The sequence below is a fragment of the Condylostylus longicornis genome, unplaced genomic scaffold, assembly GCF_029603195.1.
Source record: "Condylostylus longicornis isolate FDR11 unplaced genomic scaffold, ASM2960319v2 ptg000083l, whole genome shotgun sequence".
Lineage (NCBI taxonomy): Eukaryota > Metazoa > Arthropoda > Insecta > Diptera > Dolichopodidae > Condylostylus > Condylostylus longicornis.
Genome location: NW_026578051.1, coordinates 2836411 through 2852338, shown reverse-complemented (window position 1 = coordinate 2852338; position 15928 = coordinate 2836411). Strand labels below are relative to the sequence as shown.

The window sequence follows — 15928 nt, the reverse complement described above, 5'->3', positions numbered from 1 at the left end:
AATAATAAACCCACCATGAACAATATAAATAAAATTTCGATATTTTAAAAAAAGAAAATCAATACAATAAAAAATAAAATCATTAATATTTTCAGTACAATCGCAATCGATAGAAAACGATCAACTTTTCGAAATTTTATATTTCATTCTCTATATTAATTATATACGAATGGCTAGGTTTAATTTCATATAAAGGTTTGATTCCGAATATAATCACCGCGAAAATATGAAATATTCACTTATAATTCCGATTATATTATTTAATATAACAACTCATAAATTGAACCTACAAATCATAAATAATTTTCTAAAATAAAATCTCTATTCAATATACTACTTAAAGAGCTATATGATAGAACACTTGACAAAACTTTTTTAGTTCTATAGTTATATTCAGTATAGATGAAGTTAGGTACACCATATTCGAATGTATATTATCAATTTGAAAATTTATTTTAACATTAATATAATAATTGAAATATTAATTTTAGCGCGTCTTATGCCGAATTTTGATTTCACTTTATAATAATATTGAAAATTATAGTTATATATAACAAAAATGTAAAATTAAATGTTCATTTTTATTAATACGAAAATCACACAAACATATTTTTTATACTTTTAATTGAAAATAGTTTATATATAATGAATATTTAATTAAATAAATTTTAAATCTATGTACATATTAATTACATAAAAACGGAATATAGAAACAAATAATCACAATATTTATAATAAAAAATAAAATATAAATTACAATCATAACCTCATAAATATATTGTACATAATTATATAAATAAATATTATTTTTTTTGAATTTTTAGTCCTCTTATAATTACAATTTTTTACACTGTATATTTATAAAAAAAAAAGACACACACACAACTCTGCTAGTTCCTTTCATTATATAATTTTGTAAATAAAATAGCAAAATCATTCCATAATTTTACTATTAATAATAATAGATAAACGAAATAAATATATAAAAAAAAATATTCATTTATAAAAATTCGAAAAATAATTAAATCTAAAAATCTTTTAATAATTATTACGTGAACTTAGATACTTGTTTTGCAAAATGTTATCGTTAAAAACCACAATATAGTAATATAGAAATCAATATTTTATAAAGCGTTGACAAAATTACTTAATATATACATATATCGTATATATATATAAAAAATATATTTTATGCAAAACTGATAATTTAATGAAAAAAAAAACCAAATTGTAAATATAACATAAATTCAAATTAAAAGCCAATTTATGATTATCATATTATTATAATTATGTTTTATAACAAAAAAAAAAAAGTTCCTATATATTAATTATTAATTTTATATAATTATAATTTATGTTAAAACAAAAAAATTCATACCATTATACAATATTATAATTAATTATCATTCGTTTGACATTGTATTTCTTATAACACTGATATACTGTATATTAGTATAAAAGAAACAGAAAAAAAAAACTTTAATTGTATAACAGAAATAAAAATACAAAAGTATATACATACATGCATGCCTGTATAATTTTAGCATTCCTTTTTGTTTTTAAATCTGTACAACAATATTAATGTATAACACTTGCAATCAAATCAATCTGTATAACAAGTCAGTGCAAAGACTTATAATCTTTGTACTGATTTGTACTGATGATTAAATTATAATGAGGTGAGATATGAAAAACTATTATATATCTCTAAGAATGTTTGAACTAACCTATAAATTAAAGAGTTACTTTCTAAATAAAAATATACAGTGAGCTTGTATTAATTGGTTTAGTCAGAAGTGTTATACATTTAATGTGTTATACGTGATGACCATAAAATTAAATGAAAAGTATAAAAATTGTTTTGTCAAACGAATTAGTAAATCCTTTGCTTAATTTAAAAATAATTTTATATATTTTTTTTTCAAATTTTTAAAAGCCACAAATATACCGAAAATAGATATTTTAATTTTAAAAATAATTTGAAATATGTAGTGTATAAAAATATTGAAATATGTATATAAATAATAATAAATAAAGATTATTATTTTAAAAATAATCTTTTAAACTAGTATATATGAATGTATATATGATTATGATAGTATGACATATATGAATAATAAATCTGACTCAATATTCTATATTTTTTACATAATTATTGAAAATTTATTAAAATTTATTTTATTATTTTTTTGTTCTCTCCACAATATATTTGAAAATAACAAATATTTTATATTAAAATTGTATAACAATATATAGGGTGTCCGAAACTTGATGGAACTCCGGAATCAGCGCCATAGAATGAAAAAAATTCGGCGGCTTTCAGAAACTTAATATATAGAAATAAAGTCGAAAAAGTAAAATTTCAGCTCCTGCTTTTGTTCCTCTAGAGGCATTCTATCACCTTGCTTCGGGAGTTCCATTGAGTCTCGGACACTTGTAATTAATAAAATTATTTTTTTTTACAATTAAATTATTACAACACCACATTAACAAAAAAGTAAAAAATGAAAAAAAAAAAAAGAAATGAAATCATTAAATTGTAAAAATTTAAATATAATTTTTTAAATTTAAAATTAATTATTAAGTATACATAAAAAAGAAAACCTAAAATTTTACTAAATTATGTAATTAAATCAAAATTATAGTTTTTAGATTGTTATTGAAAATTATAAAAAAAAAACAACAAAATTTAATAAAAACTATATATGAATATATTTGTATATAATATAAACATATACATAAATGATTCATGTATATGTTAAAATATAAAAATAAAAAGAATGTATAAATTCAAGAAATGAGTGTCTTAAAATTTAAAGTATGGGAATTCAACTAAAACTCTTACAAAACAGAACAAAAGAAAAAAAAAGTAGAGAAATGTTTATATTATATAATTATATAGCCTGATGAAAATCTTATACCTATACAAAAATGTTAATAATTATAACTAAATTTAAAAATTAATTTCAAAAACCTCTAAAAACTGTGTATATAATATGAATAGCTTCATACTATTATATTGTATAAATATTAAAATTTAATAATCTTTAAAACATAAATACTTCAATTAAAAGATGACCAACAAAAAAAATGTGTACATAAAATTACTATAATATTATAAATTATATCCTGAAACAAACAGAAATTATAATCTGTTATACAATATTATATGAACTAAATTAAAAAAAAAAAAAAAATTCCTTGTATAAATTCGTGATAAAAAATTAATTAATTTTTGTGCCCATACCATAATCATAAATAAATTTTTAAAAAATTAAAAGGAAAAAAATTCCTATTCAAAAGTAATTTTGTCCGACTCTGTAAAATAAATAGAAAAATTTAAATTATTTAATGTAAAAAATTTAAAAATTAACATAAAATTTTTTTCACATTATTGTAATTTTAAAAATGATTTTATTTTCGTTTAGATTTTCTTTTAAGAATTTTAAATTTCGTAATTGATTTGAATTTTCAGTATTGATTTGACATTTCAGTATTGATCGACACTTCATTTTGTAAACATTTCTTGACTTTTTGACTTTTTTGATATTTTATACTTGACATTTGACTTTTTTGATATTTTTCGTATTTTTTTTTTTGAAAATCAAAAAATGGATTTAATTTCAAGAAAAATTCAATGATATTTTAAGTTTTTTACATGAATTTCTTTACATTTTATAAATTTTCTAATAAATTTAGAGTTTCAGGATTTCAAAACATACTTGAATAGTTTTAGTTGATTCCAAAGTTGTTTGTATAAATTCGTAAAATAAAAATTTTTTTAAATAAAGGAAAGAAAAAGGAAAAAACAGAAAGTGATTATATAATCGATTAATTAAAATCCATATAGAATCGTTGAATTAAATGTTTTTAAATAATAATTAAAGAAAAATATTTAAATTTAAAAAAAAAAATATGTAAAATTCTATCCTTAAATAATTTATTATTTGAAAAAAAAAAAATGATAAGTAGAGAAATATGTATACCTTAATATACAATAATAAAAAAAATATAATAATAATAATATTAAAAAAAGAAAACAAGAAAAATTATAATTTGAGTGAAAAAAAAAAGTATATTTACAAAAAAAAAATAAATAATAATTTCATGTATTGTAGTTGAAAAATTAATAATAATAATAATAAAAAAAAAGTTGTATTATTTAAAAAAATATATGGTATTTTGAATTTTTTGCCTCCTCCACCAAATTTCCTGAAAGAAATACATAGTAATTTATGTTCTAAAAAATTAATATGACATGAACTCTCAAATAAAAACCTTTAAATTGAAATGAATCATAAAAAATTTATAAATCAAACGAAGTACAGCAAAAATATTAAAAATTAGAAAATTACAAATCAAAGGAAACTGAGCACCAGAATCGAGAATCTGTAATCTATATTCGACAATTACAGAAAAATTATTAAAGAATCTTATATGTACTCGGAAAGAGATGGCGCTGTATAATATAGTTATCCAAAAAGTATGCAATATTTATTTATTATTTTTTAAAAATTAAAAAATGTTTTATATACAATTGCAATTCTTATTTTAGCTAATATATTTCGAGTCATTTCATGATTCTTATAATTTGCTGAAAGTTGATTACATCCAAATATAACATGCTATAATTTCCTCAAACAAAAACATTCAATATTGTATCATTTCGATAACAATATAAGTACATCATGTAAGTAATACTCATTTATAATGACTCAAGATGAATTTGATTTATTCAACAATATTATAGTTCAGAAGCCTTTTTCATTTTTTAATTTGAATGAATCTTAAAGAATTAGAATTAACAAAAAGGCGAGTTTAATTAGGGGCTATCAAAACGTACTTGAAAAATCTAAATAAATATGATTCCTACTTAAAAAGAAGAGTATTCTTGGTATGGAAGGTAAACTGTGATAAAATAAAATATTTTATTAACTGTTATATATGTGCAAAAAAAAAAAAATTCAATATTATTCTATTGTTTTATTAAATTTTATTTGAAAAAAAAATTCAATCTCTTTTAAATTTTCTATTTTATATATTTTTTTTAAAATATTTAATTTTTATTTTTTAATTCTACTTAATTTAAAAGACAAGAAGGTTGGTTTTTTTTTTGTTTTGTTTGTTAAAATTAAATAAAATATACGATTTCAGTTCTGAACAAAATTGTAATGACTTCAACATAATGCTAATATTATTATTTTTTTTTTATTATTAATTATATAATATGTTTTTTGTTAATTCTATAATTAAATTTAGTCATATTATCTATATGTAAATACATAATGTGTAATATGTAGTTGAAAGATCAAAAAAAATTTTTTGTTTTTATAACATTCTTGGCTATGAAATACATAAAAAAAACATATATATATAAATAATTCATATTTCATTTAGCCGGTAATCGCTTGAACTTGTTGTAAGCATTCATTTAACTTTTTAAAATAGACACCGCTAAAATCACCTTTACATCCGTATGCTCCTAATTTATGGATTGCAGCATGATCATAACAGTTTATTTCACCTAAAAGTATTTTTGTTTATATTTAATTTATTATTGAATTTTTAATCATATTTAATCAATAATTAAATCTTACCATCTTCATTACAATCTTGTCCATATTTGGCCATATAATTTTGTATTGTTCTGGCAGCACAGAATGGATCATTTACACAATTTGGATAAGCTATGAAAATGAAAAAAAAAATTTGAATTATTTTTAAAAAAATATTCTAATATTTAATATATAAATATTATTAAAGATTTAATTTGGTCTAGATGAGCCGCCTGAGTAATATATAGTGTATGATTTTCAATAAATTCATAAAATAAAAATAGTTAATTATTTAATTTATCCCATTTTATTGTTATTTAAATCTAGATTAATTAAAGTATATGTAACACGAAAACAACTTTTGTAAAAAAAATATTTAAACATTTAAAATGTAGATTTTGCAAATTCAAGATTTCTATAATATATGGGTACGTATTAGCACAAAATATTCCAATTCACTAGTAAATAAATTACGTTATCTACATTAAATTATTAGATGCCGTAATCTAATCATCAAACATAAAATGTAAGCGCAAAATAATAAATATTTGTGGAAATTACTAAAAATTAATTTGGAAAAAAAAAACACCACAACTTGTGAAGGCCCCGGCGAGATTCGAACTCGCGATCTCCTGTTTACTAGACAGGCGCTTTAACCAACTAAGCCACGGCGCCTCTTATTAATATTTGGCAACATTACACATATATATTGGAAATACATATTTTATCAAAATATTGTATACAACAAAATAATTATTAAAAGCTTGCACCTATATTATACGTTACACGTATAGATTAAAATTAGATTAGATTATAGTCAAAACAAAATAAATACTAGATTAGTAAAGTAAAATAATTGATTAATTTGTTTTTATTCTGTCAAGGGCTTCTGTATCTACAAGCTATATCTATTATTTTTTATATGTTCTTATCATTTATTCAGATATACATACATACTATATAGAAAACATATAGACACTATTCTTATTTCATACATTACAATTTTTGATTTTAAATTGTAAAAATAGTAACTATTATAGTTTTCTAATATAAAATATACAAATTTTATTTACCAGTTTCTGATGTCTCTGGTTCTCCATTTAATGTTGGTTTGCCTAAAATTTCAAAAAAATTACAATTAATTTATATGTGCTTTTAGTTGTAATAAGAAAAAAAAAATTGATTACATTACCTGAATCTGCCCAATAAGGCCATGTAATTCTAAATAAACCACATGTATCACCATTACATGTTAGCGTTCTATTACATCCACTTATAGCTTCACAAATGCATCCTAAACAAACTTCAGTAACTGGGGGCTCAGATCTAGTACCTAAAAATTGTATACAAAAAAAGAAAATTAATATGAATTTATTATCAAGTTTTATATTTATATTTAATATGTATATATAGAAATAATTATATTCATATCACAATATATTGTAGAAACCTCGAATGCTCTTCGGACTAATCAGACCTTTTATATGCTAATAAATAGACAATCTACTTACTTATTTTATATTATAATGTAATTATAAAAAAATTTTATGTTTTTATTATGAAATAAAAAAAAACCCAATTTTTACTTCCCGTACCGGGAATCGAACCCGGGCCTGCTGGGTGAGAGCCAGCTATCCTAGCCACTAGACTATACGGGATATATAAATATTTTATATTAATATATTATTTGAAGTGGAGCATTTATTTTATAGTAAACATGTATTTGAAAATATTAATTTTTATATTGTAAATCTCTGGTTAAGATACTGTACATATTATATTGTTGTATTTACCAACAACCACATTGAAATTTTAGTTAACTACATATTATATTCACAATTCTTAAACACAACATATTCACAATATGCGATTTATATAATTTTTTTTTGTTTTAAAGAATATATTAAAAAGAGAGCTTTTCTAGATACATTTTGTTTATATACATTTTATATTATACTTATAATTATGTCTCAAAATTATAATTGTATCTACACATTACAAAATATAATATCAATACAATACTAAACAAATGTTTACAAACATTATTTTCTAAATTTTGTTTATATACAAAATTTTCAACGAATGCTTGCATACATAGAAATATTTACGGTATAAGAATTTTTATAATTACTCGTATGTCAATGTAATTAATATAATTGTAGGTATAAATTTTGAAAAAATACCTTAAATATAACAAATAATAAATTTTTTTTTGTAATTCCTGTAAGAATTTTAATTTTCTGAATAATTCTAGAATTTAAAAAGTTTTAAACTTTTATAAGAAAAAATAATTCTATTATGTTTTGGCAACAATTTACATAATGTAATTAAAAATCAATATGACCCCATCTAGCATATTAAATAATAAAATTATCAAAATTGTTACATAAAAAATACGATAAACAAAGAACGTCATTTTATGTTTGCAATTTTGAATAAAAAAAATTTCATTTAAATTACCATATATCAATATAAAAACACTAATAAAAAATCAATTAAAATTTTTGAAATTCAATATTATGTATAATACTTTCGGCTTTCTCCTTTTAAATTAAATTTTAATCAAAATTTCCTTTTTCGGCAAACTTTATCTAAATAAATTATAAATGTTTGCCGAAAAGGAATTATTTTTTTCTTTTGACTCCAAAAATATTCTAAAAAGAACTCATAAAACCAACCACCTTTGAATAGTATATTTTTAATTTTTTTTCATTTTTATGACGAATTTTTATTTAAATATAAAAAAGGCTTAAATTTATTAAAAAAATATTTTATACTTTATATAGATGTGTAAATTCTATAGACTGCTTTAAACACTAATATATATTTTTTGTAACACTGAATATTTATTTATTTGTTTTCCTTTAGAAAAAGAATTCTTCTATAATCAAGTTTAATGAATTCATTTTAAAACCGTTTTTTATTAATTTCTATATATATATATATACATAAATTTTCTAGAAGAACCGGAAATATATTACTATTATAAAATATAAATTTAAATATTTATAAATTGTATTGTTTACTATAAAATTTATTGCTTTTATATACAAATATAAAAGTTAATTTTATATATGTATATGGTCGAAAACATATTTTTATTCTGTTATATGAAGTTTATGTATATATTATTCTGTTTCCAACAATAAGCGGACATAAAGTCTAATATGCCGAAAAAGAAGTGTTCTTTTTGATATGACCGATTTGTTTTTTTTTTTAAATACAAATTATTTATTATATAATTTATTCTAAACTTTAAAATATTTTCAAATTCTTTTGGGATATTTTAATGCGAATAAGATATTAACCAACTGTTATATGTCATCTGTAGAGGAGCGGTTTTTTTCCAGTAGATGAAAATGTAATATTTTAGATTTACAACAGATGGATTTCATATTATTAGAGTTATTTTGGCATTTGCTTTTAATATTTAAAATATCTTTTTCTATTAATTTTACATTTAAATAATAAAAACAAAAAGTTTTACGAAAAAAATGGTTATGTCAAAAAAATAGGGTTATATTTTACAAATATACCGTTCCATTTAGAATCTTCGTATATAAGCTAGTATGAGTAGTTTGCACATTTAAATGGAACGCACATAAGCAACTGTAAAATTTAGTTAAATAAATTGTAATATTATTCATTTTTAATAGCAATGTTTCAAACCCTGCGCGTACATTAATGATATTTAAATAAAATACGTCAAATGCAACAATAGGTGGATAATTTAAAAACATTTGACACTTTAGACAAATCAATTAATTGTTTGAATGACGTTTTATATCAATATGTTATTACTTTATTGTTACATAATTAAATTGTATATATAATACGGCAAATAATTTTTTGTTTTTCTTTGATTATTAAAATTCCCCGAAAAATAAATAGCGCAAAAAACATTTTTCTATAGGATAATTCCAAAAAAAATATTATATTATGAGAATCGTGTATTAAACACAACGACAATTTTCTTGAACTGCATTATGTAACAGTCATAATTTATAATAAAATCGTGTATATAATTCAAATTTATTAGGAAAATAAATGATAAAATATTAGATAAAAATAACTACATATATGTTATTATAACTGTTTCATTATAACTGTTATATTTAAAAGTACTAATCTGTTAAACCGGAGATAATATTGCATCTTTATTTTGAAATCTGAGCAAATACATAAATGTAACTTCTGAGAGAATTAAAGAAAATAAAATTTAACAATCAAAATAATTGTCTATTGTTCATAACTAACGCATTGTCATTTTAATAACTTAGCAAAATTAAAGTAATATATTAATAGTTGTATATACATATAACAGCTTCTTATATAAATATACTATGTTCCACTATAACCATAGTATATACATAATTATAATAAATGTGAGAACTACAACTGAAATCAATTCAATAATTAATTATATATAATGTATATATGAATTTTAATGTTTTCTTTCTGAATACATTAAAAGAGACATGCAATAAAAATTATAATATATAGGTAGTGTAATAATAAAAAAATTAATATTTATTTGTATGTATATTTTATTTTATTCTATTTGTATAACACTAATGTAGCTTTTATGTTTTACTAAACTGCTTTAAAGAACAAAAATCATATTACTAATTAAATATATATAATTCTAATTTATTTATTCGGAGAATAACAAAAATAATTTTACTTTGACTATAGTATTATACAATAGTAATATACAATATATATATTTATTTATATACATAAATATATTAATATATATACTAAATAGAATCGTTACATCATAACTGCTAATAAATATTTTCAAATTCAATTCAAGTAAGTTCTTCTCCTAATTCTTTTGTTTGTTTACAGTCTTGCTATATTTATACACAAAATAGATTTTATTCTCATTAAAATTATTTTTATTATTATATACTATTTTATAAAATGAATTTTATCTTAATTTATATATAATTTTAATACCTTAAATTTTGATTATCATAGGAATTGACATAAAATGGTATTGCCATATGCTACATAATTCACTTGAAATCTACGCCTTATAATTGACAAAGCGAAAAAATTATTGCGACAAATTGCATTTTTTCGTCTCAATGTTTTCTAATTTTTTATTTATTTTTTGTAATTTTAATTATGGGAAAAATTTTGTTGTAATTTATTCAAAATTTATTTAATAAAATATAAAAACTAATACCGCTAAAAATTTAGACGTCATTTTTACGTTAGAAATGATGTAATTCAATTAGCAAGTTGTTAGTGATAAATTAAAAAACAAAGTTTTTAATAAATTTAGAATAGAAATAAAACCCTTTAAATGGAATAAAGTTCAACATGAAAACTATATACAAAATAATAACAAATTGATAAGTTGTAAAAATAAATATTAATTATAACCTAAAAATTTTACAAACTATAACGAAAAATAAAACAGTTAAAAGTATGTATTTTATGTCACTCTTTTATGTCAAAACAAAATTTTTTATGACATATCCTGTTGCAGTAGCACTATTTTTAGTTGCCAACATGTGTTTGTACATAATTTAAAACACGTTATTATTGTCTGAATTAAATCTTATAAAAAAAATATAATTTTCAATTCACCTTGAATATGCAGTTACTATTCTGTCTAAAATAACAAAATGTCATAATTACAATCATATCATTATGTCATTACAAAGGACATTTTGTAGCTCCAGTTTTGTTTTTTTTAGGTTATGGTTAAAGTCATTTAACAATATTATTCATTCTTTTTTCACATATTATAATACAAGCTGGTGACTAAAATAAAATAAAAATCCTAAAAATATAATACCACAATTTTTTATACACAATATACTTATGTATACTAAAAAATAAGTCATCATTGCGATATTCCCAAAAAAAAAAATAGAAAGAGAAGAACAAATATTTATTTATTTTAATTTCAAGTTCACTATCAATTTTTTAAAAGCTTTATATTTTTACCATGAAAAATAAACTATGGCGAAAAAAAATGTACTTAGTCTAGAGAGCTATATAAATACAAATAAATATTATTATTATTAAAACTTGTTTAACTAGTTCTTCTTACTACAATTATTATTAACTATACCTACATAATATGAATATATGTATATATATATATATATATTCTTAATATGCGTTTTTCATAATTATATTTTCTTTCACATATAGTTTTAATCATTTTTATGTTTATCATCACAATTATTTGCATTTTAATCCGGTTCGATAATATTAATAAATGAAGAAAATCAAGAAAAGTATAAGAACACAAAAAAAAAATGAATTTACTGCGTATATGTACATATGTATATAAAATATTTGTGATAAGTCCAAGTAAGTACTTGATTTTTAATAATCTGCACCTTAAATTTTTTTTTTTAAATATTTTAACATATAAAATTGTATACTATTTAATTACATACCTACACATATATGGTTAATTATCATAAGATAACAAAATTTCTTATGAAATCGCTTAAAAAAAAAAATTTTTTAATTAATATTCACATCAGGTTTGTTACTGAAGGTAAATAACCTTTATGTAGGCAATAAGAGAGAGAGGGAAGAAATAAAAAAAAAATTTCTAGAAGGATATTCAAAAAATAATGTAAAATCTAATATATGCACTGCGATAAAAAAGAATATGTGCATAATTTTCTTTCCTGGAATTTATAAAATAAAATACTCGTGACATACAGCACATTAAAGAATGCATTAAATAAAGAAATCTAAGAAATTTTAAAGTTTCTCGGTATTAACATAATATTTTGGCTTTTAACTTAAAATATATTCACTTGCTTGACATTTTACTGTCAACTGTAACGTTATACGCATCAAAATTTTAATTTTTCTTTTTTTTATTTTTACGTCTTTTAATTCTGATAACGGTATTATTATAAATATAATTTGACATATTATGTTATGTCATATTATGTTATGACATATATTATGACAAATGATGTTGTAATTTATAATATTTACATAAAAATTCAGCACTGCTATGTGAATAATTTTAGAAGTATGAAAAAAGAAATTCATGGGAGCTCCATGATTTAAATTAAATAAGGTGGTCTATATATGCATGTGTGTGTCAAAATCCGTTCAACAGATTTCGGTGAAATTTCATTTATATGAGTTTATTTCGACTATATGTCACGGATTTGTCAACATTTGTAATATATCAGATTACAAAAATTTGGCCGTTTTCTGCGCCGATTTTACAATTTTTTGTGCATATGAAGAGAAATAACCAACTGCTTTCTTTGAAATTTTATATTTAAATTCGCGGTAATAAAATAATGAGCCTATAAATTTTTTTCTGTAAGTATCAGGATTCGGAAACCGAACAAGAGGTCGCTTTTACATTCTTTACCATATCTACGGTTAACATTACAAACCAAGTTTTAAAGTTTGTAATATTCTGCAAATATAATATAATAATATATATAATTCTGCAAATACACAGAATTTATATACATAAATTCTGCAAATACAACTGAAAATTAACTAAAAACACGAATTACTACTAAATATATGTCAATTTATTTCTCAAAATTAAAAAAAAAACCGGATACTGAAAAATATGACATATTTTATTATTATTCATACACAAAACGCAGATAATATCAAAAAATTGTACTTTTTAGAACAAAAATATTAACATATTCATACATCATGATTCACAATATATATATATATATATGTATATACATACTGACATAAAAATAATATTTTATCTGATTAGTAAATTTTCAAAGATTTCTAATTAAAGATAACAAAATAAATTTATAATACAAGCGCCACCACAAAATTTATGAAATTTAAGTGTTAAATCCGTTTAAAAATTTATTAATGATTTTAATCGTAATTGTATTTGTTTTCAAATTATGGTGATTTTGGTTACCGGATCTTCCTACACCTAATAATAATTCTATATATAAATAACATTTAATAATTATTTAGTAATCATGGTATATTTATGAGCAAAACAAAAAAATATTAATAAATTTTTATGCTTATACTAAATATTATGAAAATAAGATCAGTTTTTTAAAAATAAAAATTAATTCACTTAATTAAATATTTCCTTATAAGCATTTGTTATAAATCAAATATATGAAATTCTTTGATCATGTACATATAATATTTGTATTTTAATTTTACAAATAAAATTATTAAGTATAAAAGTTTATAAATGTTCTACTTTGCGATTATATATAGGATGTAGAGAATTTAAATAGATTATAAAAGAGATACGTATATGCGCAATGAACTTTTAAGCAAAATGATTCTTGAACTCTTATTGATCTCTTTTTTAGTTTATCTGCTGATTATGAATTAAATAAACAATTATTATATTGCATATTTATTGCATAATTAAATAATTTGCTAATATTTCAAAATAAATTTTATTATCACCTTGAAATAAATTACGACACAGTAAATTATTAGAATAGTATAACAATAAAATTAAAATATTAGAACTTAAATTATAAAAATTTATATACTGGTATATAGTTGCATATATTTATATATATATATGTATACTAAAATAATCAAATCTTATATGAATTAATTTTGAAATTATATTAGATCATCATTGCAGAAAATATTATCATTTTACTGTCAATTTTAATTTTTCATTGACATAATAATCAATTTTCTGTTATCAATATTTCCATGCAATAGCTATGTATATATATCATATATGTATAATATTAAAACACATTATGTAAATAATGTGTTATACATATAATATATATTATATATAAAAATAAAGTTCTTAAAATAAAATTTTATTTTAATCAATCTTTTTATTGCAAATTCTTTTGGTACATACTAATATCAAATACCATCAATTACTACTATCCGTATTATACTATTTTAAAGTATATTTATTTAAAATTCATGATATTGGACGACATTTATGATATTGGACCGTATACTAGACCATAAATTATTTATAACGGTGTGTAACCTCCGTTAATTTTTTTAAATTATATTTTGTCTTAACTATTATACAACATTTTAAACTTTCATATTACTCTCATTTTTTGTTATTTTACTTATAAGAAAGAAATAAAACAATTTTAAAAAAATTATATAATATGTATTAAATAATTATAACTACCTATCTCTTATATCCTCTTTTTAAACTAAAATTTTTAATTCCTAACGCTTCCCGTATACTTGCATATGGCAATTCTTTCATAATAACATTATGTTATAAAACCATTACCAAAACAAAATAATAAAAATTTCTACAGAATTATGAAAATTAATAATTTTGAACTGTTATACATTATATATATGAAATATCTGGTTTTAAATCATTATTTAAAAAAGGAAAACATAAAGAAACTCGTTCATAATTTTATGTATATCAGTTATATAATTACATAATTTTATGTATATCAGTTATATAATAACATAATTTTATGTATAACAGTTTATATAACTCAAATGCGTAATTTAAATTATATGAACATTATAAATATAAAAAATTTTTAATTATATAATTTTAACTATTATATTGAACTGCTTCCTATAGTATTCCACAATTCAAGTTTTTAATAAGTATGTAGGTATGTTTTTATAAATTTTTTTCCTGTTAATACGATTTAATAACAAGATGTTACAAATGCAAAATCATATAAAATTTGCTCAATAAATACCGAATATATAAATATGTACAAACTAATTATAAAATCTTAAAGCTTAATTAATTATATAGAAATAAATACTTACTCAAAGGAAGGTGTGAAACATCCCCTTTTACAAACAATGAGAATCCGGCTATTGTAATAATAGCAATCAGACATAAATTAGAAATAATATTTAATTTAAAATTCATTTTTTGATTTTGTAATATTTCAAAAGATATTTAATTATATATTTTAAAAATATAAAATATTAAAATTAACAATAAATAAATAGAAAAAAAATATAAAAATAAAATTTAAAATTTTTTAAGATTTCTTTAATATTTTTTATTTTTGTTTGTTTTTTATGTTTTAAATTTTTTTTTCCCTTAACGTGTACACACTTCTTAACGATTTTACTCAAACTGAATTTAAAATTAGTTTAACAATGCCTTTTAAAAACTTTTGTACGATAATAACAAAATAAAAAAACAGAAAATAGCACAAAAAAACAAAATCAGAAAAATATTGTTAAATAAAAATATTTTACTAGTATTTTAACATTATAAACAAAAAAAAAAAAATTGAGAAAACAAGAGAATTTTAAAATCAAGTTATTTTTGTTATATAGTCTAGCTTCTCTACGGATATTCAATTAAAATTGTTGTTTTTTGTTATAAATTAATCTCACAAGTTCTATTTTTACTAAGAATAGTGTACAATAGAATT

General features: G+C 19.8%; 1 protein-coding gene and 2 non-coding genes across 3 annotated transcripts; all 3 read right to left on the bottom strand.

Moving 5' to 3' along the window:
• Nucleotides 1-5108: 5108 nt before the first annotated feature.
• Nucleotides 5109-15605, bottom strand: LOC129613397 (invertebrate-type lysozyme 3-like). The gene is made up of 5 exons (XM_055527437.1): nt 15306-15605; nt 6748-6888; nt 6629-6670; nt 5598-5687; nt 5109-5524 (listed from the first exon to the last, which is right to left on the bottom strand). The coding sequence occupies exons 1-5, from the start codon at nt 15409-15411 to the stop codon at nt 5394-5396; spliced, it is 510 nt and encodes a 169-aa protein (XP_055383412.1). The 5' UTR covers nt 15412-15605; the 3' UTR covers nt 5109-5393.
• Nucleotides 6157-6230, bottom strand: Trnat-agu (transfer RNA threonine (anticodon AGU)). Its single transcript has one exon. It is a non-coding gene; the product is annotated as a tRNA-Thr (tRNA).
• Trnae-cuc (transfer RNA glutamic acid (anticodon CUC)) lies at nt 7142-7213 on the bottom strand. The gene has a single exon. It is a non-coding gene; the product is annotated as a tRNA-Glu (tRNA).
• Nucleotides 15606-15928: the final 323 nt, after the last annotated feature.